The sequence below is a fragment of the Pseudochaenichthys georgianus genome, chromosome 19 (assembly GCF_902827115.2).
Source record: "Pseudochaenichthys georgianus chromosome 19, fPseGeo1.2, whole genome shotgun sequence".
NCBI lineage: Eukaryota > Metazoa > Chordata > Actinopteri > Perciformes > Channichthyidae > Pseudochaenichthys > Pseudochaenichthys georgianus.
Window position 1 is genome coordinate 11418554 of NC_047521.1, and position 25991 is coordinate 11444544.

Genomic DNA, 25991 nt, shown 5'->3' on the forward strand with positions numbered 1-25991 from the left:
AATGTTTATTTTACTATATTTTGTATTTATTTGAATACATTAGTCACAGTTTAATAATAATTAAAAAAAAATATTTAATGTTTTGTGATAATGTTTTCTGCTGTACCGAAAACGTACCGAACCGACCTGTGACCTAAAAACGAGGTACGTACCGGACCGAAATGTTTGTGAACCGTTACACCCCTACAATCAATGTTAACTTGGAAAGCCACAATATTAATATTTTAACTCAATCACATAGGTGATATTATTGTGGCACATCAGTAAAGCCTTACATATAAGGTGGCAGACGTAATTTAATGAATTTTAACTGAACAATAACTGAATGAGTTTGTCTCACTCTTAGACCAGCAGGGGTACCAAATCTATGCAGACTGCTGCAATAAGTACATTAATTAACTGTCTCATCGATGTTTGTCTGAATGAATATGATACTATTAACAATCATATTATTCCTATCAGCTGTCAATCACTGTTAATAAATAATAATAATAATAATAGATTTAATTTGTTAGCGTTTTTACAGGTGCTCAAAGACGCTTTACAGATATAGTGAAGAACTGTTATGATTCACATATTCATTTATTATTGAATAAACTATATTGTTTGGAGGAGTTAATGATGAATGTTCATCAAGATGCTTGCTCACCCTCCTTCAAATTTGAAAAACAAGTAATTATATCATTATTGATATACAGTTACAACCTTGACTTTACATCAGAAAGAACAAACATTAAAGAAGAGACTAACTGCATCAGTTTATTACGTGTATTCAGCTAAAACATCGCTGCAGTTATTATCCAGTGGAAGGTCCTTACCTACTGGCCTAGTTAAATCAATTACTTTCTGTTGGCTGGGCAGTGTAGTTTTACACACCGTCTTATTTTACTTTCTCAGGACTTAAAACTGTTTTTTGGGGTCAGACCCCCTCAAAGAAAAAAATATATACACGCATACAAGGTCATCATCTTAACAGTTTGTTATTCTCATCGAGTCATCCGTGAGCAGAGCATCAAGTTGGCATGTCTATTACAGCTGAATGCGGCGATTACTATTTTGTTCAGCAAACCGCCTCACAAACTTATTAAGATCAACAGCTGTAGCGCGTTTTGATTCAATGCTGAGTACAGCCAAACTTGACATTCTCTTCTTTGTCATTGTAGAGCGCAACTACCTCATTCCTTCAGTGCTTGGGTCCGAAAGGTTCTCGTTTTGCGCCGTTCCCCCTGTTCAAGTGAATTCGCCACCAATCATATTTCCACTCTCGCGCCAGGACCGGGGGAGGGGTTACATGACGTGCATCTTGTGCTGCATTCACTTGCACTCGGACATTAGAGACTTTCTCTCATAAATGTCCGATGAGCCACAACTTTTCTTTCAAAACAAAGATGCCAACTGGGGTGGCAGCTGGGGTGGCAAGGCTATTGTTTAGGGTGGCAGTTGTCTCCCCATGCCACCCCTGTAGATCCGCCCCTGCATACACATGATCTGTACTCCATTGGGCGTAGCTCCAGAGGCAGAGAAACCCCCCTCAGACCAAGGAGAGGACTGATCAGTGTTGAGGTGGTAGTGAGGTCCTGGGCTCAGAGCCCTGTCCGCAGAGAGATTACTGTGGCGTGCTTTTTGGAGTCACTGGAGAGAAGGAGCTTGCAGCCCAAGTTACATCTTTCCCCAACTCCTTGACTATGACTTGGGATTTCAGGACCTCAGAGTATTTCAGGTAGAAATGTATTAACATTTATTGAAAAATGTCTGTTACAGGATATAAATCCTCCACAGCAGACCCTCCAAACAAACAGTACAATAAATTAATACCACAATATACTCCTTAAATATCATTTTATCGTTTTGCCCAAGTTTGTAACTCTTCTGTTTTACTTCTTTCTCACAAAATTATTTTTCACTATTATTTTCCCTAAAAAAAACCTGTACATTATTGTACTCCATTTGTTATCAACAATAATTATATAAGTGTTGTTCCCAATCAAAGTGTCCTAATTCATTTGCCTTGTTTTAATTTGATTTTAGAGCTCAATTCCCTATTGATTTATAACAAAATACCTTAAATAACAACACAATGTTCACTTTTAGTGATGGGGCTCATGTGGTGTGTCAGCACCTCTCCCCCTTGATGGTGCTTGTACATGTTGAACAATTCAAGAGTTAGAGACTACAAGCTCTTATAAGGAGAAATCCATCTGATTATAAGATGGATATTATTTTTGAAGCTTGTTGATGTATTGATAACATTGTACTCTCCAATGTAATTGCTGTTATGATCAGAAGGGTAGTCAAATGATCAGAATGGCTTAAAACAAACATATATTTGGACATAATACATTAATGTCAAATGATAAGGTTATTACCCAAAGTGTCCAATCTTAACACCATTGCTGATTACAGACCTGAGGGATTATAACCAACATTCCAAGGAGGGCACTCTTTCAAATAAAGTAGTTAAGTCCAATCGTCACCACTTCTATTTCTTGCCTTCTTCACTTTGTCGTCACGATGATCCCAAATTCTCAGAAATTACCTCAGTGAGTGCAGTGTTTGTATAACCAATATAACCACTAAGGAAACATCTACGAATTCCAACCCAATTTAAATAAAGTCGAATTAACATAGAAAAACACTGGCTAGGTTCCCAGAAAAGTGTTACACAGAATATTTCCCAAATTACTACTTTGTGGATAATATAGTGTCTCTTATATTTTCTGCTTTATCAGCCTCTCCTTAGGTTTTCCATTATCACTGCATGACTAGAGTTTATTCTAACCAGTTTCCTGTTGTAGCACTTTTTGGCTCATTTTAAAAACAAACAAACTGCTCTGTCAATGACAGTGTCTCCGCTTGATGTTGTGACTTGGCAGCTTGGCCACCTCAGTCCCTTAATCTCCTGAATTTATTTGTATGGCTTAAGTTCATCTTTATTGTCACAGAGGGACATTTGGTTTACAGCAAACCACCAAGTAAAAAAGATGGTACCTGTATATCTGCCAAAAAGAGATTTAAATTCTCCAAAAGTTAGTATTCAGAGCTGGCTACATCAAGCATGGCTTCCTGAAACTTGTCCCTTATGTGTTTCTGCTAAATAAAACAGCTGTGGACCAATCAGCTGCTGGCTATTTAATACATCTCTAACAGATGATTTATTTTCTCTTTCACTCCCGCCCCTTTATCTGGGGTTCAGGTGTGACGGAGAATCGGGTTCCGTTGTTTACTCACACTGGTGATGGGGTCTATCCTCAATTAACATTCACTGGTTCCGAGCGTTGGCCCTCGAAGACGCAGCATGGTGTGAACAATCAGCAGCCAGCATCAGACGGAGCTCACCCTATGAATAAGACATTTGTCTGCTGAGCTAATTAATCCTGAGAGGGGCCGGATGGCATCTGCCTCCGTGCCGCGTGACAGACACTGAGAGGAGGGAATTTTTAGGACAGCACCATGTAGGGCTGGCTTGCTCCTTCCTGTTGGAGTTAGCAAGTGTGAGCGCGGGAGCCTGACAACTGCCTCAAGACACTGGCATGAACCAGTACCACCTTCTTTTGTCTTTATTTGTAGTGCTTGTTGACTGTAAGTGTCTCTCAATGTACATACACATGTTGACAATAGTATCTTTTCCCCCCTCTTTCTCTGAAATACTTTCCCTCTGTCTTCTATCAAATATATGCAACAACAGCTACCAGTTCAGCCCACCTGGAGGACCTGGCATACCTGGATGAGCAGAGACACACTCCATTACGCACCTCGCTGCGCATGCCCAGACAGAGCACCACCTGCGGGCCGGGTCGCTCCGGGCAGGACCTGAGAGGTGAGCACACACAAAAAGTTCACTGTCCTTTAACCTTGTGTCCATGAAAGCTGCACATTTTGATATAAAATGTGAAATAGAGAGACAAAATATGTGCTGATTTTTGCCACAAAGAGTTGTAAAAAAAAACAGTAAATGCTAGCTGTTGGTAAAAGTTTTAAACCTACAACCATACTTTTCTGTCTCTTTCAAAAAAGCTGCTTTGTTTAAGGTTTGGCTGCCATTAGCGATTAGTTTCACATCAGACACAGGAGCGAACAATAACACACTATTCTGTTTTTCATCCGCCAACAACAAACTCAAAGCAGCTGAGCATCGCGAGACGAAAGCTGCGTGACGAACAAGTTATTTTCATATATTCCAGAAAAGGGACGGTGGATTTGCAGTTTGCCGTGCGCTTCAGATGCTAAAGTCTGCATACAGTAGCTCTGCTCTGAAACTAGATCAGTGACTCTTCCGCGCTGTGCGTTTTGGAAATGTGTGTGTGTGTGTGTGTGTGTGTGTGTGTGTGTGTGTGTGTGTGTGTGTGTGTGTGTGTGTGTGTGTGTGTGTGTGTGTGTGTGTGTGTGTGTGTGTGTGTGTGTGTGTGTGTGTGTGTGTGTGTGTGTGTGTGTGTGTGTGTGTGTGTGTGTGTGTGTGTGTGTGTGTGTGTGTGTGTATAGCGTCCGCCCCACTGTACACTGTTCAAGCCTATCACACAGCCAGCGCCCTCCGTGATCCAGCAAATCTCCACATCCTCCTAACCAAAGGACCGAATGGCCTTATGTCACAACATTATTTGTCCCCTCGCCCCTCTTCTTCTTCAGTCACTTAGCCAGTAATGAACAGCGTAATGGCAACCCTCTGCCCTTCAAGCGAACACAAATATGCCCCCCCGTGTGTTTTAAACACCTGTTAAGACTCCACTTAGCTGAGAGTGCGCTCTGCTGAGCCTGGATGTGATTCCTGTCTACAGATGGGAAGAAAAGAGAGAAGGTAGGGAGAAAGATGGAGCTGACAGAGAAAGGGAAGACGGGGTAGTTTTCTCTTAAGGCGTCGCTGTATCAGTGGTTGTTCCCCAACCTTCCTCCTCTGAGGGCAGCCAAGTGTGTTTACAAGCTAACCGACTGCGTCCTAGCATGCCTCGTCGGATCAGTGTCAGAGCCTCCCTGAGTGCACTGCTCCGGCAGATTCACCAGGAGACACGAGAACAAGACAGAGGGAGACATGGCAAGAGACACCAAGAACAGGGGTTTTCCCGGCAGATCATACGAGGACACATTCCAAATACCTTTATTCCTGAAATGTGAGGTTATAGACGTAATAGATAGGGAATCCCTAAATGATGGATTAGTTTACTTTCTTCCTAACTTTTGAAATGTCTTAACAATCTAGCGATACATGTGAAAATGGATGTGAAAAAAAATACATGAAAGAGGACATTTTCCATAATAGATTACGGATCTCTTAACAAATCTAATATGATTTACAATGTAAAACCTACATACATTGGAAAATGTCTGTGTTATGGGAGGCTAAACGGCAGCCAATATCAATTGAATAGAATAGAATATTTTCTCAGATTTAAAAAAAAAGTTGAGATTTTGTCATCCACACCTGCGTGTTGCCCACTCTCTAAATATGTTATTCTGTTCATGTAGGTGGGAAGCAAGCATTCTTTCCACATTTGAGAGTAGGCTTAAGTTAGGGCTGGCTCAAGCTACCTTGGACCAGCCACTCTCCTCTCCTCGTATGTAGACATGCAAGCGCTGAATTTGAATGTTAGATTTCAAATACCAATGTTATGAATTAATCTTCAAAGTGTTCGGTACAGACGCAGTAGCTTTTACTGCCTGTATTTATTATATTATTGAGCGCATAAAGCCACAGGAAGCAGTTATTTAAACCTGTGCATCACAGAAAGAGACCTGCTGGTTGTTTTGATTGAGATGCTGGATGCAGAGTTTCAGATGAACTAGAGGAGAAGTAGACTGCTGGTTTTGTGTAAGTCAGGTGCTAACCAGCTGACATATGTATCTTCCTACCAGTTTGTTTTTGTCGAAGCTTCTTTTGATGCCGGCCATCGGGGGCCCGAGCTGTGCTGCTGTTTTGAGCAGAGTGAGTCAGACTGTTACGGACCTTCTTGTGCTCCTGCCTGCCTACCTCTAAGATTTACCACCCACCTTATCTATTCACCGCAAACTCTCACATAATTGTTCGCTGCACACACACTCTCTCCCTCGTTTATCTTCACCTTCTCCCGCTCTTCGTCTCTCTTTCACTGCTTTCATACACAAAACAGGCCTCGTGTGAGCTGATGGTTGCAGATTTCGGATGATACAAATATTTTCAACTGCAGTGGGTTTTATTACTCTCATAAATAATCACTGACAGCCGAAGCAACTTAAATAATAAGTGTTGGAAATTCTCGGCAGCGCTGTAATTGATTAGATATTTAAAGGGTAAAGTTGGAGATATTTTTCTTATTGTCAAAAAATCCAGTGAAAATGCCAAAAGTGAATTTATGGCACTAACTAAAAGTGTCTGTGTCTATGCAAAGCTTGGTTATATATGATATCGCCGTGGGAATTTGGTTTATTCCTAGTCGTTCGCACAACATCCTGCTGCTGTAAATATTGACTAAAGCACCACATATGTGTTAATCCGCAGCTGAAAATACTCCAAAACAAATGGTTTGAGTGACATTCTTTGGAAACATTTTTAATAATTGTCTGAATGAACATCCGTAGAAATACAGAGTAAGTACAGTTTATGTATAGCAAACACAGATTAAAGGTAGCCCCTATTGCTGATAACTAGTGCAGATGTGATGACAGTGCAAGAACATGTTTGCAACACAACTGAAGCTTTTCAGATGATATTCAAGCCTCTGGAGATTCACTTATTCTTACTGTTCTACAACTCTGAATTAACCTCTTGCCTTTAAGCTGATAACAAATGTTTATGTTGAGCAATCTCAAATCAATGTTTTGAGGTTATATTAAGAGGTGTCCTTCTTATATAACATATTGACATACTTCCTTTGTGCTTGTCTTAAAAGCCTAAGTAAGTCAGTAAATATTCTGCCAGCAAGGAAACAATATGTGATAGTTTGCATCCATAAGGAAGATTAGAGCACATTCTGAAGAAATCCATCATGTATAGGCGCTTCCAGATTTATGGTGCTGTTCTAAGCCTTTTGTTCAAATTACATAAGATTTTTTTTGTTGAGAAATGATGTAAGATCCTGTCCTCTAGCCATCCGCTGCTAGAGGAGAAATGACTGGAATTTTAACTATAGGTCTGAAAAACCAGACAGCAAACTCACACATCCACTAACTCCCACGCGCGCCATCAGAAGAGTCACCTGACACGATAGAACCACACTCCCCGAACAACAAGCAGACGGATCATTTACACCTCTCCTCCCATCGCTTCCTCTCTTCCTCCCATCTTTTCCTCCCATCTCTTCCTCTCCTCCTCTGCTTCTCCTCCTCTTCTCCCTCCTTCGTAGCGCTGCTCAGCCACCGTGAGTCATCCTCACCTGGTGAATAATTAAAACGTCTGAGACTCTCGCTCCGTCTGGCCGTGGAGGGTTTGCTGTAGTGGAGTGATACCTCGCTTAACTTCGCCTGAGGAGGGGGGGGGGGGGAAGTGTTATGAGCAGGGTTATGAGCCACTGCCATCCATCCCTCGCACACACGTTTTAGCTTTCTCCATCCTGGAAAACAACTCCCTCAGCCCCCGTTGACAACATGGCTGCCATGTTTTCCTAGAATACCTGACACAGTGGAGCAGCGGTGGCGGCACGACTTAAGCATGTTAATGTTTAATCGTTTCTGCCATTTGGAGGATGGCGCCCGATAGTACGAGGGTGCGTTTAGTAAATCCACATGGACGGAATAGCTTTACGGGCATTCATTCACCCCCACGATAATTGGATTAGCAGCACTTAAAACAGAGAAAATGTTAGCCTCTCACTCCTGCAGGCCTATAGTGTTTTTAATGGCAGCAGTGGGTCGTTTTTGCACTGCCCATCACCTGTGTGTGTGTGTGTGTGTGTGTGTGTGTGTGTGTGTGTGTGTGTGTGTGTGTGTGTGTGTGTGTGTGTGTGTGTGTGTGTGTGTGTGTGTGTGTGTGTGTGTGTGTGTGTGTGTGTGTGTGTGTGTGTGTGTGTGTGTGTGTGTGTGTGTGTGTGTGTGTGTGTGTGTGTGTGTGTGTGTGTGTGTGTGTGTGTGTGTGTGTGTGTGTGTGTGTGTTAGGGCTGCACGATTTTGGGAAAAAATGTAATTGCGATTTTTCTGACAAATATTGCGATTGCGATTCGATTTGCGATATTTGTTTTTAAGCGACCCAACGGAAGTTTATTGTAAAATGCGGCCATATCTCCGGCTAGGATGGTCGCATCAACATGCTCCCGTCTCTAGCACCCCCGCAGCCCGAGCTACGAGTGGAAGAACTAAACTTACATGAAACTTCCGTTGGGTTGCTTTAAAGTCAAGCTTCAGTTTAAGATTTACCCTGTAATAGATGTAAAACATGTGATGGAGCATTACTAAACTGACTCAGATGGTTTGTTTCACCAAACCATCCATTGGAAGCCATTTGGAAAGGGAAGTAACTGATTGGTTAACAATGGCTGGTACATGTAGAGCACAGCACTTCTGATTGGTGTGGATGACTGACACACAAGAAGAACAAAAGAAAAAAAAATGTTAAAGAAAAGAAATGTTAAAAAAAATCGCAGGCTTTGCGATTTGATAATCGCATCATTTAAAATCGCGATTTCGATTTAAAATCGATTAATCATTCAGCCCTAGTTAGACCCTCCAGAAAAACGCGGGCTAAAATCCTTGATTATGCGATCAAACACTTTCGTGCAAGACATCGGGGTACTGCTTTAGCAGAGATGTTCGTCGGTAAATGAGATAGATTAGATTTTTTCATCTTGGTGTTTTCTCTCTCGTGTGAGCTCCACACGTTCACTCTACGGTGTTGTTTACCTTCTGTGATGCGCGAGCTGATGACGTCGCGTCAACATCATCATCACTTCACGTCAAGACGAGTTAACTTTTTTTTTTTTTAACTTTGTGTGGAAAAATGTGGGGATTATGCGGCCTTTTGATAAATATGCGGCCTTTTAAAAAATCTGCGCCATTTTACTGATTATGCGGTAAATTCCGCGATCGCAGAATCGCGTTTTTCTGGAGGGTCTACCTTGTTGTTCTTGAGTAAAAGTATAAGTACTCAGGTCTTGTACTTGAGTTAAAGTAGAAGTACTCAGATGTTGTACTTGAGTAAAAGTAGAAGTACTCAGATAAGTAAAAGTAGAAGTACTCAGATCTTGTACTCGAATAAAAGTAGAAGTACTCAGATCTTGTACTTTAGTAGAAGTGGAAGTACTCAGATCTTGTACTTAATAAAAGTAGAAGTACACAGATCTTGTACTTCAGTAAAAGTAGAATTACTCAGATCTTGTACTAGAGTAAAAGTAGAAGAACTCAGATCTTGTACTTGAGTAAGTACCAGAGTGACTTGAATGACTTTGTATACTGCAGGGTCGCTTGTGGATTTACTCCAGGTGGAACTACAGTCTGATTTAACACTTGGTTATATTTCACATCATTCATCCACATCTGTGAAGTAACTAAAGGTATTAAATACATGTAGTGGAGTAGAAGTACACCATGTACCTCTGAACTGTAGAGGAGTAGAAGTACACAGTAGCAGTACACAGTAGCAGAACATAAAGTAGAAGTATCTCAAAATTGTACCCACATATAGTACTTGTTGAGTTTATGAACTTAGTTACTTTACACCAGTGGCTATAAAGATAGAAAGACTAAGCCTTGAACAGAGGCATGACAATACATTTTCAAAATGCTCAACAGTGCTGCCAAAATTATAAACTGACTGCTACACAATTAAAATAAATGCTTTTTATATATTTCATTAATTTTAGGGTGAAGACTTGGTTAGGTTTAGGTTAGGTTTAGGGTAAGGGTTAGGGTTAGGCATGTGTTGGTTATGGTTAAGGTTAGGATAAGTCTCCAGGAAATGCATGTAAGTCAATGTAATGTCCCCTGAAGTGTTGTATACATTGTGTGTGTGTGTGTGTGTGTGTGTGTGTGTGTGTGTGTGTGTGTGTGTGTGTGTGTGTGTGTGTGTGTGTGTGTGTGTGTGTGTGTGTGTGTGTGTGTGTGTGTGTGTGTGTGTGTGTGTGTGTGTGTGTGTGTGTGTGTGTTTGCAGTGCTAGCTGTCCTTTCAGTATAAAGCGAGGATAGCTTTTCATCCACTCCTCCGTATATCTGTGTGTACATTTTTCTGCTGTTTGCATAAGTAAGAATATCTTCAGCATGCTCAGCACATTTCTTTCTCACTCTGCAGTTACAATTAGCATTCCTGGGAGAAAAAAAAAAGTCATGCTTGCAACAGCACTTTGGAACGTGTCTTGAAGAAGATTACAATACAATTTCAGCTCATTATGTTGTGTAAACAAAATGCAAATTGGACTCATTTACAGGGGAAATACACCCTTGCCCCATGATGTATTTTGCATTACTGTACCTGCAACCTTTATTATATAAATATATGCTGAAACACAAAAAAATCGACAAGCTCCAAACATCTTATCTGACAAGTCTGATATATAATTCCTACAGCTTGGACTCTCAGTAGGCTTTTGCTAGTGTAAAGAAAAAATGATGCACTGGCACATCCGACCAGCAGCACCCTGATCAAATGCAGGAAACATAAGGAAGCAAAAGTTGCAAATCCATTTTATATTTCATTTTCCAAAATGTCTCTTGTACTGTTTGATTTCTTTATGTGAAGACGTAGCAGCCTATAATTCACAAATAGTGGTCTGCTGAGTTGAGGTGGGAGTCCCTCATCGCGAGGTCGAATTACTGCTAGTCCTGGATTCAATTATTTGTATAGGGATTGATTGATCTTGTCCGGCGCAATGGAACCAATTCGATTCTCTCAAAAGTGTGATCCTTCAACCAACTATACCTCTCGACGTAATTCAAAGGATTTCAATTAGTAATCGACCCCGGTCTGGTGGTTGCCCATGTTCCTGACATCATGTGATGATTTCATTGAGCTACAGCTAACCTTGTGCTTTGATAAACTGCTGCCCTGTTCCCATTGCTCACTGTCTCTCTCTCTTTCTCCCTCTCCTCCCTCATCACCTCTTCCACTTCCTGTGTTTCTGTCTCTGTCTTTGGCTTGCTGTTCGTCTCAGCTTCCGCTAATAACACCCATGCCTGGCAATCCCAGTCACGTAAGTTACTTTAATTTTAATTTGCTCACTGTTGCCGATTAGCTTGCATTACGAGTCAAAGCGGCACAAGCTCTTGCCAGGAAAGTGTTTTGATTATTCACGTACAAATTCCCCAATCAGGTGTAATGGCCAGATGCTGAGTTATAACACATATATGAATCACAAACCAGATAGAACATGAGACGATATGTCTAGTCTCCAAGCTTAAATCAGTTTTATAACACTGGACCTCATGAGGTGACACCCAGGAACAGCACACTAAATTGTCCAATGAATTGTTCACACTACTTGACAAGTTAGTACCAGATTCATTTTACCCCGATTAGTCCTTAATGGTCCATATGTGCTGTTGGGAGGACTTCCGTTTAATAACTCCCCCAGTAAGGAAAATCAAAGTTCTAGATTGGCACTTAAAGTAGTTGCTCCCTGGACTTGTTGCACTAAAAGCAAAACAATTCTGGATTCTTAAGATATTATTTTATACTTTTTTATAATAAAATATTATACTGAATGCTTTTTATCTCCCGAACATCCTCTCATTTAACCAACCTAGCGTATTTATCCACAGAATCATAAAGCACATTAATATAACTTTGAATCATTTTCTAATTTGTATATATTATGAAATCAAAGAATCAGCACTTTCCTGTAGGTTATAAAAAATGTTCAGTGATGTCGTTCTTTAATGTTTTACTACATACATATTATTGGTTTCCTTTTAGATTTTAAACTATAATTACATTTATTCATGAACACATGTATCTCACATTATTTTAATGAGTAAAATATGAATTCAATAATCAAACAATTAGCATCCAACAGATATTTATTGTATTTGAGAAATACTCCCAATACTGGTACTTGTTACTTGTTTATGCTAATATGTGGCTGTTTATGTGTTTATATATTGTGATAATCATATATAGTATGTATGCACCTATGAGTATTATTAGCATGTTGTACTTGGTATAAGGACTTTTTCTAATTCAATCTCCAGATGCAATACTGCAGCGGGGGAGATTAAGTACATAAATGTGGTGTATAACTGTAATCCTCTGTTTCCCTGACCCTTCAGTGCGTTTTGCACCGTATCGGCCTCAAGACATCGCCCTCAAACCGTTGCTGTTCGAGGTGCCCAGCATCACCATGGACTCGGTCTTCACAGGCCGGGAGTGGCTGTTCCAGGAGATCGACGCGCACCTCAACAGCCCCAACGCCAGCACCAACCGCGGCGTGGCGGTCGTGGGCAACATCGGCTTCGGCAAGACCGCCATCATCTCTCGCCTGGTGGCACTCAGCTGCCACGGCACCCGCATGAGACAGATAGCCTCCGACAGCCCTCAGAACTCACCCAAACGTAAGCTTCCATTTTTTGGGAGATACGATTTCCAAGTTTGTTTTTTGGAAGGGTTTTAAGGAAAACCATAGCGTGAGAGCATATGTTATTGATACTGAGATTATTGATATAAATATATGTCTTTCCCTTTTCTGCCTGGCCTTTATTCCCTTCTCTAGTGTTTTTAATGATCAGTGAAGATGGCAATTTGATGAATGGTCTTTCCTGAACTCCATCTTTAAATGATAGTATTTTTAAAATGCTGCATAATCCGACTCCAGCATTTGTTTTGAGACTCCAGTGTGAAAAGATGGCCCGACTGTGCCACGTGTTAGAGTCGTCACTGAGTGTGTTGTGCTGTGTCCAGATGGAGAGGGGCTCCCTCTCACCCAGCCTCAGCCCACGCATGGTACCCTGGGAGGAGGCAGCTGTCCCGGGACCCCCGAGATGAGGCGACGTCAGGAAGAAGGCATGAGGAGGCTGGCGTCACAGGTAACACATACACCTGTGACCATGAATTTTACATCTTGGCCTTATTTACAGACTAAAGAAGACTTCCAAAACAATGTTTGTCTTTATACATACATACTTCCTCTACACCCATTGGCTCCTTGTACAAATGCAGATGATTTATTACTCATTCATTTGCTCTGAATGAAAATAAGTCTGCTTGTAATGATTTGAATATGACATTTCCAGCTCCTAATTGATGGCCCTATATCACTATTACGCGTGTGAGCCCGAGTCACTTACGAACATTTCTATCTTCCCACACCTCCAGTTCCCCTTTACTTTTCAGACCTGTATAAAAAGGAAAAAACGGAATTGTCAAACATTTCGTCCGGGGTTCATTTGCATACCGCGGTTTTGTCAGTTCTTTCTTTCATCTTCTCTTCATCAAAGAACTGCATACATGATTATTTAGAGGAAATATCTCCGCATCGCTAAAATGAGCATATGTATTATAATAGTACTTTTCCATTGTTATGGTTCAGCGTGAAATATTAGGCCTCAGTCTGTGTGTAATTTAAAAACAGCATCTTAAAAGGCTCCTTTTAATGTCTTAATCTTTCAATTAGTGACAGCAGATGTGGCAGAAAAGCTAATGAGTAGCTTTTATACAAAATATAAGCACTGACACCTTTTATGCCTCCTTCAAGCTATCATGGACTCACACAGCGCTCTTTTTACTGTAGAATCTTGACTTTAAAACAACATTTCTGGAGTATTTAACATGTTTTCACCTGCCTGCCTCGTAAACCTGTATGATGTGTGAAACCCTCTCCGTTTCCCGCACTTCTTCCTGTCTGCTGTCGCACCTCTGTCCCCCTCCCCTGCTGCTTAGCCATCTGCATCCCCGATCCCAGCCTGATGCATTATGCAGATGTGTTTTAAAAAGAAAAAACAACTTTGCCAGGGAGCCTTATGAAATATGTATACCTGCAGAAAGCCATTTCCCAGCCAGGCTATTAGATCTTGTTAACTTGTGCATTAATAATTAAGCTCGCTCTCTTTTTCACCCTTTTGGTTAAAATCCCTTTCTCCTATTGTGACCAAAAATGTGCATTCCATTTTGATTAGTCTCACCGCCCTCTCCTCGCTGCCCCCGTCTCTGAATATTTGTGTGACCCTTTAATCCCGAGTAGCTCTCAGTCACTCCTGCTTCCATTGTTGTGTTGACAGAAAACGTACCTGCCCTCAGCTATTTTCTAATGCCACTGCATGTCCGTGCAAATACTTGTTATTCATCCGCCCATTCATTAATCATAGACGTGTTTCAAGTACATGACTGTGAAATATGACAGTTTAACACTTTGCCACAGTCATGTAACACATGAGAACACACAAGCGAACTCCTCCTGAATCAGTCTCTCTTGGCAGCCGGAAGCGATGAATTATTAATATCTAAAACCGTACAGTGAAACCACAAGTATTATGTTTCATTATACTGCAATCATCCACCACGAAGTTGACTCAATCCCAAATGAGTTGTAGCTTTAATAGAAAACTGTCTCTGCTCTGACGGAGCTGTGGAAGAAATGTTATTTCTTCAAATGGTGTCATCTGACTCCCATGCTCCCTGGCACTGATCTCAGATGTGCAATACCCAGAGGTTGGATTTCCAGAGTTCACCTTTTATATTTCTCTTAGTGACCTTGGCTGCATCTTGTCCCAACTCTCTGTCGCCCCCAGGTGGTGGCGTACCACTACTGCCAGGCAGATAACGCCTACACCTGCTTGGTGCCTGAGTTCGTGCACAACGTGGCGGCTCTGCTGTGCCGCTCGCCGCACCTCGTGGCCTACAGGGAGCAGATGCTGAGGGAGCCGCACCTACAGAGCATCCTCAGCCTGCGCTCCTGCGTCCAGGACCCCCTGGCCTCCTTCAGGAGGGGGGTGCTAGAGCCCCTGGATACACTTTACAAAGGTGAGACACAGGGCTGCATTAGTTGATTAGTCAATGGTTGTATTGTTTATGGTTGATGAAGATTTCTATAGTTGATAAGTCTGTCAAGCTTAAGTGTTCAATATATGCCGTTTACTTTATTCTATGAGCTGATTTTTGAACGAAAGTACCTTCTTGCTCAGCTTGAAGGCATACAATGACCACATTGTATATATATTCTGGGTTTACTTATGAATTCATATTCAGTAAGCCCCATATTTAATCCTTATTCATTTGGTTAACCAAAAATAATTTGGTCTTTTTGTTCAGTTGCTAATAAACCTTAATTTATTTTTCTCTGGTTCAATGCATAAACTTGACTTGTAATCCAACATATTGCTTTGGGGAAATTGTAATGAATGCCTCTTCAGACCTCAGCATTCGATGTATTATTTGACTTGAATCCTTGAATTCTTTTGCACAATGTACTCAATATAATAAAGATCAAAGTTCTGAAGCTAACTTATTTAACCAAAATGAGCTTCAAAGCTCTGGAAACATGAAGGACATTGTGTGTGTGATGTTTTGTTTCCATGTCAAATATGAATATCCTTCAGGCTGATGGGTGTTTCATTACAGTCTGTCTATCTTTCTTTAATGCTGACTGCTCTTTTTCAGAGAGGAAGATCAACTCTGAAGAGGACCTCATCATCCTCATAGACGGTCTGAATGAGGCAGAGTTTCACAAGCCGGACTATGGAGACACCATCGTGTCCTTTCTCTCCAAAACCATCAACAAGTTCCCTCCCTGGCTAAAACTGGTGGTCACAGTCAGAACCACGCTACAGGTAAAGGACATTTTTCAGAAATGTTTCCCACTGTTTGTATCTGCAGTTTCATGTTAAAGCTCCTTGAAAAGGTTTCATTTTTATATTCAGCAAAGGGGCGTGAAATAAATGTCCAGTTATTTGTGTATCAACTACAGGACACTGACAACTCTACCGTCTTTATCTCTGACCCTTCTGTTTTACCTTTGTTATGCAGAGGATGTGAAAAATAATATTTTTTTAAATCTGAATCCTTACCTTTCATTTATGAGGAACACAGATGTAGAGTTGTTTTTCCTAGCATTTTATACTTTCTGTTTGTTAACTAGTTATTTTATGCTAATGTTCAGGTTCCATATTTGTATTTTCTGCCTCGACTGTGACATGTCTCCATGCTTTAATGTTCAAAAAGGCCCTTTATTTTTCTCATGCTGTCTGTGCTGCAGCACCTCTTTTCACCCTCTGTCTGAAACCAGAGCCCAGTCTGTTAGCTGGCCGGCTCTTTTTTGATTGGTGCTTGGATAAGTCCCGCCCCTTATCCTATCACATACAATGTGTTGGAGAGCTAGCCAATAGAAGCGCGAGTGTTATAAACTGATGTCACTAGGTCGCGGAAGTAAACAAATGTGTCCAATCGAGGCGTTTCGGGGAGGGGGGGGGAGTGTGTAGGACTGGAATGAACTTAGGGGTTTTAACCTTTGAACCAAAAGCCTATATAACACACTACAGGAAAGAGAAAACCAAATGCATAATACTGTATAGGGCCCCTTTAAGTGTGCAGAGAATTTATCAAGATGTTTCTGCACCTTTATCACTAAGTTACTGCCTGTTCAGGAGATCACCAACGCGCTGCCGTTCCACCGCATCTCTCTGGATGGCCTGGAGGAGAACGACGCCATAGACCAGGACCTGCAGGGCTACATCCTGCACCGCATCCACAGCAGCCCCGAGATCCAGAACAACATCTCGCTCAACGGCAAGATGGACAACACCACCTTCGGCAAGCTCAGCGCCCACCTCAAGGCCCTGAGCCAGGGCTCTTTCCTGTACCTCAAGCTCACCTTTGACCTCATCGAGAAGGGCTACCTTGTTCTCAAAAGCTCCAGCTATAAGGTAAGGAGAAGGTTGTCAGTGTCTTCACCATAGACTATAAATAGCTTGACTAATGGATGATGGGAGGGTTAAAAGGAGTTGGAAATCATATTATTTAGTGAGTCATAACTCACTCAAATCTGAACACACAGACATGATACACATTGTTATTTTCAGCGTTGTCCATTAAAACTCAATGCATCTATTTAAAAATTACAGGTGTGTCTTTAAACTCCAGAAGTTGCCTGAGAATCATGATGTTTTTATGTTTTCTCCAGCATCCAAGTCATCCAATTGAATATGTCTCCAAATGAATGGATACACTGTAAACAGGAACTGCTGATGAATCATTTGGCATACTTTTACTGTATGTAAAAAAGTAACAGATAATGAGAATATAAGCTATAACAACTATAAGGACTGAAAGTGTATCCCACTGCATAACACACAATCAAATGCAACATGGAAGAAAGGAGGGGGGTTGTTGGGGTTATTTTAAATATCTCGGTGCTCATAATTTAATAATGTCATGGCATTTTTTATTTACCTCAACGCTGGCATGCTTTGTGCGGAAATTGTTTTTTAAAGTATTTCTCACAGTTGGAACCCAGCACCTTTTTACTAAATTATGTTTTAGCGAGCATTTCCTTATGAAATATTCTATCTCACAGCCCCAGGTTAATTTCATTTCATGTATTCAGAAGTGCTCCCACACTCCATAAAATATGACAAAGTATAATATTACTCTCTCCCCCTCTGAGGAAGACAACGTAGAATAGCTGAAGACGCGCTGAACAAACATGATGCATTATTTATTTCCAGAAGAGCTGCTCCACAGGAAGAGGATCATTCCGCTTCATATTCCCTTTCCTTCCCTTCCTCTTCCTCCTCAGGTGGTTCCAGTCAACCTGGCGGAGGTGTACCTGCTGCAGTGCAACATGCGCTTCCCAACACAGTCATCGTTTGAGAGGGCACTTCCTCTGCTCAATGTGGCCGTGGCCTCGCTGCACCCGCTCACCGATGAGCAGATTTATCAGGCCATCAACGCTGGCTCGCTGCAGGTAACCACCCTAAAATATACAAGACTTCAGACGAGGAGAACTTTGTATACATCGAAAGGTCTTCAATGACAGTGATGTATTATAACACAGCCTCTGTGTTCCAGTAATATAGTCTGCTGAAGCTTATCCTCGGTTTTACTGAGCTGAAATGAATGAGTAATTGAACATGTTGGCACGTTATTGAATATATTTCACAAAGCCAGTTTATCTTTAAGGCCCTGAAAACGTTTTTTTCCGAGCAGCTTTCACGATGAGTGATGGGGTCCGACATAAACTCACTATTTCCTTCCAAATCCAGAAGGCATATGAGTTTTGGATATGTTGCATTACGTGTCTTTACGTTTCTCTCTGAAGTGGGCGCGGTTTAGCTGGAAAAAAGGGTGACTTCAAAATCAAGATTTAGCAATAGTCTACTCAAAATTGTAATTGTCATTGTTCTGGCAAAACCATATATTCTGATGAGGCTAATTATCTTTGATTAGAATTATGAAATATCTTATATTATATATCCTTATTTATTATTATAACTTGTTGATTTTTACTTATTTGACTATTAAGCCATTCAGAGGCTTTAACATTTTAAAGAAAAAGAGAAGCTTTTTTATTTATTTAAAACATTTTGTGAGTTAGGCAATGGAGGTCTTCAGTTTTATGAACTGAGCGACATCTATATATCTCATTATTGTTTTGTTTTCATTCTGTGTTCATAAACGTCTAAATATAAGGTAAGAAAAACAAAAGTAACATTTCTTAACTCAAGGGAAATTGTTGAATATATCTACCCAATATTACATTTGTTATTAAAGAAATGGAACTTCCAAAAGCAGTCTACAATGTTTGTTCCACTCTTACAAACATCAGTGCCTGAGCACTCTTACCATATGGAAACGATGTGTGTGTATCTGCAGGGCACGCTGGACTGGGAAGACTTCATGCAGCGTATAGACAACCTGTCAGTGTTCCTGGTGAAGAGGAGGGACGGCACCAGGATGTTTGTTCACCCGTCCTTCAGGGAGTGGCTCATCTGGAGAGAAGAAGGAGAGAAGACAAAGTTCCTCTGCGATCCGAGGTGAGGACCGACAGGAGGGCGGGGCTCCGAGTGATCATACTGAATGAATAGAAAGAGGTCTTAAATGTTACCGCCTGAAAACAGGATGGGATCAGGGTGGGATGGAACAAATGGAGTGACCCAGAAAACAGTATTTCTGTTGATTTGTCATCATGTCAGGAAACAAGGTTTTTGCAGGGTGAACATTTGCAGTCCCCACATGTTGCAGGTTTTCTAATAGGATGTGAATACAAACCATGGATTGAATCATTGGTTATAGATATTATGTTTATATACTGCTGCAAAATGTGCACTATGTGATAGAATCAACAAATCTCTCCTGTTTCCAAGATGGAGAATGGTTTGATTTTAAAGTATATTTATCTTAGGGCTGCAACTTATAATGTGACGATTGTTTTCTATATTAAATGTTTGGTTTATAAAATGTCAGAATATAAGGCAAAATGTCGATCAAAGTCTTATATCCAGAGCAATGATGAAAACAGCATTTTTTTATATTTTTTACATGAACAAGTCCTTTAAGAATGAATCAATTATAATGATCAATTAACTTTATGCAAATCAACTCATCACTGCACCTCTAATTGATTTGGTAATAAAAGGATTTAAGCTACAGAATACCCCACCCTGTAACTATTCATCAGTCTTTTACCAGAAATATGATATAATATAATCAGTTTCCTGACAACCACTTGCTGCTGTTTCTCGTGTAACATGCTGGAATGTACTTTAAAGGCCATTACTGTGTCGTCCAATCACTCGTGCATGAATACAAATCTCCGTGTTAGCCACAGGTCCACTGTTTGTCTCAGAAAGGAGGTGCAGGAACATTGTATTCCTGTTTTATAATGAAATTGGACTGCACCAGCTGTGCAGGTGATGTCATGACCTGATGAGTCAGCACTGAAGGTTCTGTGTGTCCTCTCTGCAGGAGCGGTCACACCCTACTGGCCTTCTGGTTCTCTCGGCAGGAGAACAAGCTGAACCGACAGCAGACTATTGAGCTGGGCCATCACATCCTCAAAGCACATATCTTCAAGGTATACCATTATTTGTCTGCACACACATCTACACACACTCACACACAAGCCCCCGCACAGCTGTGGTCTGGCTGCAAAAGTAATGAATATTTACACTTTCTCTCTTCAAGGGTCTCAGCAAGAAAGTGGGCGTTTCCTCATCCATCTTGCAGGGCCTGTGGGTCTCCTACAGCACGGAGGGTCTCTCTGCTGCGCTCTCTTCTCTGAGAAACCTCTACACTCCCAACATCAAGGTACAGGCGCTGACATGGCAGAAAAAATACATACTTACAGAATATTTAAACATGTTCTGGGTAGCAGATCAAGACTGCTTCTTCAAATCTGCTTCCTGTTCTTGTTCCTGCAACAACGAAATGATAAAATAAACTTTATATACATAGCTCCTTTCATACAGAGTTACAAAGTCCTTTCACATTAAAAATAAAATAGAAGACATTTAATACAGAAAGAGACTGAAATGAAAAGTAAAACAGTAACAGAGCACATACAGAGTAAAGCAAACAGAAAGTAATGAAATATAAATAAAATCACATGAAAAGAAAGGTTTGAGAAGTGATTTTAAAGAACACTTAGAAAAGATGCTGTCAGTCCAAACCCATTGTATTGCATTTAATTTGATGTCAATAGAGTAAAGCTGGAATTTTGTGAATGCAAAAACCAAATATTCTGCCACTATAGTGAAAAAATCAGAATTGGTGGAGTTTTCTGTTCTGTTAACTGACTAATCGTGAGAGTTTCAATATTTGAATCCCTGTTGTGTTTAATTTGTATTTACTGTAATCTTTTCCTTTTTGTTCCCATCCAGGTGAGCCGGCTGCTGATGATGGGGGGGGGCAATGTGAACTACCGTACGGAGGTGCTGAACAACGCCCCCGTGCTGTGTGTCCACTCTCACCTGGGCTACATGGACATGGTGGGTCTGCTGCTGGAGTACGGCGCCTCGGTCGACGCTCCGTCTGAAAGCGGCCTCATGCCTCTGGGCTACGCCGCCGCTGGGGGACACATGGCCATCGTGACCGCGCTCTGCCGCAAGAGAGCCAAGGTGTGTGGAGAGATTGCTTTTCTCAGTGTGTGATTAAGCCAATCTTCCATGCAATCTGTTTTCCTAAATAGCTCTGTGTTTGTTAACAGGTGGACCACCTGGATAAGAACGGGCAGTGCGCTCTGGTTCATGCAGCCCTGAGGGGCCACATGGAGGTGGTGAAGTACCTCATCCAGTGCGACTGGAGCATGGGGCCGCCACAAACACAACAACAGGCGACCTTCACCAAGAGCCACGCCGTCCAGCAAGCCCTCATCGCTGCAGCCAGCATGGGTTACACAGAGGTACAGCACGGAGGGAGTGTCATGGTTTTTATTTCCGTTTCCTTTAGTGTCTTTGACTCCAACACAAATATCTACAATATTCTGTCTTTAATTTCTAGATGCTACTCGGTTTTGATGCTACAGAGGAAAAAAGATACATTTCAAAGCCAGATTAACTTATTTTTAAGATATTCGGTTGCTTTATGCACCACAATTACTCCCAGGTTGTCATCGAAATATATTCAATAATGCTATAAATTCAGGCAAAACGTATCATTTCTCATTCTAGCTAACTATGCAGTATGTTGCAGTTTTCCATATCAGAACAGCCACCGGAGTCCTGTTCACAGGACTAAAAATGGGATGTAAGAAGAACCAGACGGCTCTAAAATGTTGACGATGATGAGTGTGTGAGCTGAAAGTAAACAAACCACTCGTGCGCCACAGACTGCTCTCATCATCCCCTCCAACAGCTTTTACTCTGTGTAAACATGCATTCAAACATTGCAGAGATGTGTGGGATTGCGTTTCCTTGTAATACATGTTTTACTACAATTTATTTTTAAAACACACTTGTGACTAAATGTTCAGAGTGTCAGGACTAGAGACGAATCACATAGTGAAGTAGTTTTGAAGCAGGTTTGGAGAGAACGCACTTTAAAAATGTAATGCAGCCCTTTGCTTCTTTGCTCACCGGGGAATTTGAATATGTGAAGGAAAAAGAGCAGGATTATTGTGGAAGGGAGAGGAAGATACAGAGATGTAAAGATGACAATGAAAGGAGAGGGGAATAGATTATCCTTATGTGGTCAATCTTACTTCTCTTGGCTCTATAAAGGCTAAAGCAATGACAAAATAAGGTCAGGCAGGAGCGCTTACTGGACCTAAGATAGTCTGTTGGAGCTGCTATGTGGACAAAGACACATGAAGATGACAATAGGCAAGAAATCTGCCGAAGCATTGCTTTTTTTTTTTACTATCCCATGACAGTAGGTGCATTTTTCAAGAGGATATATTAATCTCATCTTCAGGTTCATATAGTATGTGCCTTTATGACATTCTGACAAAATCATCTTAAATTCAGCCTCAGATTAGATTACAGTAAAAAGATCCAAATTCAAAAGAAAAGTAGACTTATGAGTGGTTTCATTTTTGTAATCGTTTTCTTTGTGTCCAACATGTTTATCTAAGTCTATTTAGTGTAAATGAATCTGCGTCATGTGACATCTCCTCCCCCCCCTCAGATTGTGTCCTACCTGCTGGACCTGCCAGAGAAAGATGAAGAGGAGGTGGAGCGGGCTCAGATCAATAACTTTGACACCCTGTGGGGGGAGACAGGTGAGGATCCCTCTCTCAGACATGACATCACATCAGTAAAGCCCAGACAGACGGGTGTGAATGGTTCATGCAGCTGTGGGGGGGAAAAAGGGGGAAATCCACTGTAGTTTGTACCATGTTTTTTGAAGGATCCATGGAGTGTTTGGTGAGAGGGTTTTCCTGCGAGGCAGAGCGCTGCAGTGCGGATATGAGAGAGCGCTCCTGTGTGTGTGCTGCGTCAGAGGCTGATGACAGTGCAGTGGTGTCATTGGAGCACAGACAGGGCTGGGCTCACATGGAGGAGGGGGGGTCGGAGGGAAGAGTGTGCTCCAGGGCGCTTAGAAATGACTAGTCTGATTGCCCTGTGGCAGGATGCTGAGAAATGTGATGTATCATTTTACCTAAAGCGATGAAACCTGATCGAGCGCATTTCCCCCCGCTAGCTGTTAGAAAGGCTGTCGGACTGCACTCACTCAGCCGTAGCTTCATTGCCTGTAACAGATCAGAAGGATAACAATTGTTCTGGAAGATGATTTTTAAGCCCAGTGTTGTTGGATAGGTCAACTGAAAATACGTTATTCTTAAACAGCCGGAGGGAGAGTATGTATGTACTCACTGAACTGTGTCAAAGCGATATTCCAGCAAAGAAGAAAAAGGTTTAAACTTGAGCTAAGAGCATATGGGTGTATAAAACATCATGGTAAATATCAATATCTTTGTATATCTGGGTTAACGTGGAACTGATGCCAAAGTATGAGTAGCTGCACTCAAACAGTATACAAAACATGTCCTTTTTACTCACTACTCTTCTTTGACCTTGATGGAAAACAGCACAAGGTCAAGGACAGCCCTGAAGGAGAACTCATGATGACTTCCAACCATGTTGCATTCAGAATCAAACTGAATTGCACTGCATGGTGTTGCTTTTTAAACTTAAAACACAGAGGAAATGAGTACGTGACATACTTAATGCTGTACAATTAAAGTCAAAATTCCTTTCCAAAATAATACCACTCTATCCACAGTGTGCAATGAAACAGCAACGATAGATGTGATTGACGGCCAAATGGTGCGTCGCTTTAAATGTTGCAAGGAATTGTGGGATGACAAAATATGTATCCTATGGTTTACGATGGTCCAGTAGATAAGAAAGATTAGCATGGAAGCTCCTTTCCTTAGCATTTAGAGCTCTTATTATGGCTGCCACTGAGATACTCTTGAGTCATTAACTCAGATAATGAAGAAAAGACTACTCGTTCGCAACCAGTGTCACAGTGTCGTTGTTTTTCCACCAGACAAAACTCATTTGTTTTTCTACAAATGTATTATTCAAATAACTTACAATTGGCCAATATATCATTTTTAAATATCAGTGTAGGCCTGAAAAATCCGGTATGGGTCTGCCTATAGTTGAAACCGGGGTCAAGCCTCTGGGGCTGCTAGCACTCTGCTTTAAAGAGATGTGTTCGCTCTGCTTAAATTATTCCAATTACAATCATTAACTTTGAGAAGATGTATTTTCAAAGGCCTTTGCTCCCACAAACTCTCCAGGGGCTTCTCTCCTCCCCTCTCATCTGTCCTCTTCTCTAAAGTAATACTTTAACACGAATCCCTGAAATGCACTGTTTTCCCAAAGGGTATAAACTTGTATCATCTATAATTTATATTTTTTGATAGTAACATGTATCAACGTATGCAACTACAGATTAACCCCACCAATCTGAAGCTCCCTTCGGCACTGCAGAGCTTTATATCAAGCTTCAGCCCGTTGTTGAATTGTCTCCTGAACACAACTTCGGTTCACATGTTTATTCTGGGAGCAATAGCAAAACCAGCTCTAATATCTCAGCAGGAGGTGAACCAATTGGAGCATTAAGCTGCTATAGAGCCAGATATGTCATGCAGGAGCTTGGAGAGATCAAAGAGAGCTGCATGACCATGGATATGTGACTTTACATTTGACACATTACAAGAAAATCATGTCTGTGTATAACTCAAGCATCAGATTGTTATCGTCCACATTCACCATGCCTGACTATGTGCGTGTCACTCACAGCTCTGACGGCGGCTTCGGGTCGGGGGAAGCTGGAGGTGTGTCGGCTGCTGCTGGAGCAGGGGGCTGCCGTGGCCCAGCCCAACAGACGGGGCATCGTCCCGCTGTTCAGCGCCGTCCGACAGGGACACTGGCAGGTTAGTGACCCTGCTCTCTTCCCCTTCTCATTCTGTCACTCATCTTAACTTTCCTGGTGTAAGGTGATTTTTATCAATCTGAAACCTAGCTATAAAGGCAACTTTATTTACCATAATTTTAGTAACAAATATCCAATGTTTTGTCATTTTGATTAACATTTCCTTATTATCAATGATGCATTTATTTACTATTGAACAGGTTTTAGTGTATTATTAATGAGGCATTTTATAATGATTGTAAATCGCTTTTTATGAGGAATATTTAGGAGGCAGGTTTTGAATTGTGAAGGCACTTGTGAGATGTGTTTATCCAAGTGAAGCTGTGACATTATTACCACTAGGAATAGCTTTAAAAAACAATAATAGATGCATTTTACTGAACACCATTTCAACTTCGGCTTCCTCCGGCCTACTCCAAAGGGCAGTGAAGATGCAACAGAAACTCTCCTTATGTCCTTTGAATTCAATGAAAGTATAGTCATTTCTTGTTCTCTGGAACACAAACCCTCCTGTTGATGTTAACTAACAACATGAGTGATGTGTTTTGGTGCTTTCAGATCGTGGACCTCCTCCTCACACACGGAGCAGATGTCAACCTGGCAGACAAGCAGGGTCGTACTCCTCTAATGATGGCCGCCTCCGAGGGACACCTGGGCACTGTGGAGTTCTTACTATCGCAAGGTAAGGGTCTAAAGAATGAGATTTAAACCTGGGTTTAGAACATTTTAAAAATAAATATATACTTTTTAAAAGATTTAGATCTCCTGTCTAAGTGTATGAGTTGTATACATTTAATTAAATATTATTCGTGTCATTTTAAAATTGGAATACAAAAGGAAAAACAATTAAAAAACATGACAAGATAACTATTTTAATAATATTTTGGTCCATTATTAAATTAAAAGAAATACAATAATGTCATATTCAAATCAAAGGGATACAGCAAAAAATGTAAAGTAAAATAAAATATTTAGAATAAATAAATACATAATGAAGTAAAATGTAACTGTTCCTCCTAGTTCATAGCTAGCAATTCAGCGCTCCATTTTCCAGTAAATGAAAGGTTCCCAAATTGAATCGAATGCATTCTTTTATCTTTTAAATATGATTTTCCTGAGCACAGAAAAGAGCTGTCTCCTTATATTCTACAACACTTTTACAATTACAATGATTATAAAACCGCATTGCAAATAGAACATTGTAAACACAGACATCAACACGTGTTGAACTTGGTGCGCCCTATGGTGCTTAATAGAAAATAATTTCAGCCCCTGCACTAATACAAATAAG

The 25991-nt window shown here is 41.0% G+C and overlaps 1 protein-coding gene across 11 annotated transcripts in view; it reads left to right on the forward strand.

The window, feature by feature from the left end:
• The window catches only part of tanc2b (tetratricopeptide repeat, ankyrin repeat and coiled-coil containing 2b), a 185195-nt gene that overhangs the window by 149304 nt on the left and 9900 nt on the right, over positions 1-25991 (forward strand). For 6 of the 11 annotated variants that reach the window (XM_071206759.1, XM_034107605.2, XM_034107607.2 and 3 more), the window contains 16 exons: positions 3686-3817; positions 11043-11081; positions 12157-12438; positions 12785-12909; positions 14611-14842; positions 15479-15648; positions 16447-16740; positions 17613-17780; positions 18689-18849; positions 19781-19889; positions 20000-20122; positions 20695-20931; positions 21021-21215; positions 22439-22532; positions 24568-24701; positions 25259-25382. In XM_071206759.1, coding sequence (XP_071062860.1) covers positions 3686-3817; positions 11043-11081; positions 12157-12438; positions 12785-12909; positions 14611-14842; positions 15479-15648; positions 16447-16740; positions 17613-17780; positions 18689-18849; positions 19781-19889; positions 20000-20122; positions 20695-20931; positions 21021-21215; positions 22439-22532; positions 24568-24701; positions 25259-25382 — 2619 coding nt within the window. The remainder of the gene's footprint in view (positions 1-3685; positions 3818-11042; positions 11082-12156; positions 12439-12784; positions 12910-14610; positions 14843-15478; positions 15649-16446; positions 16741-17612; positions 17781-18688; positions 18850-19780; positions 19890-19999; positions 20123-20694; positions 20932-21020; positions 21216-22438; positions 22533-24567; positions 24702-25258; positions 25383-25991) is intronic. The other 5 variants (XM_034107606.2, XM_034107609.2, XM_034107611.2 and 2 more) reach the window with 3 other exon arrangements.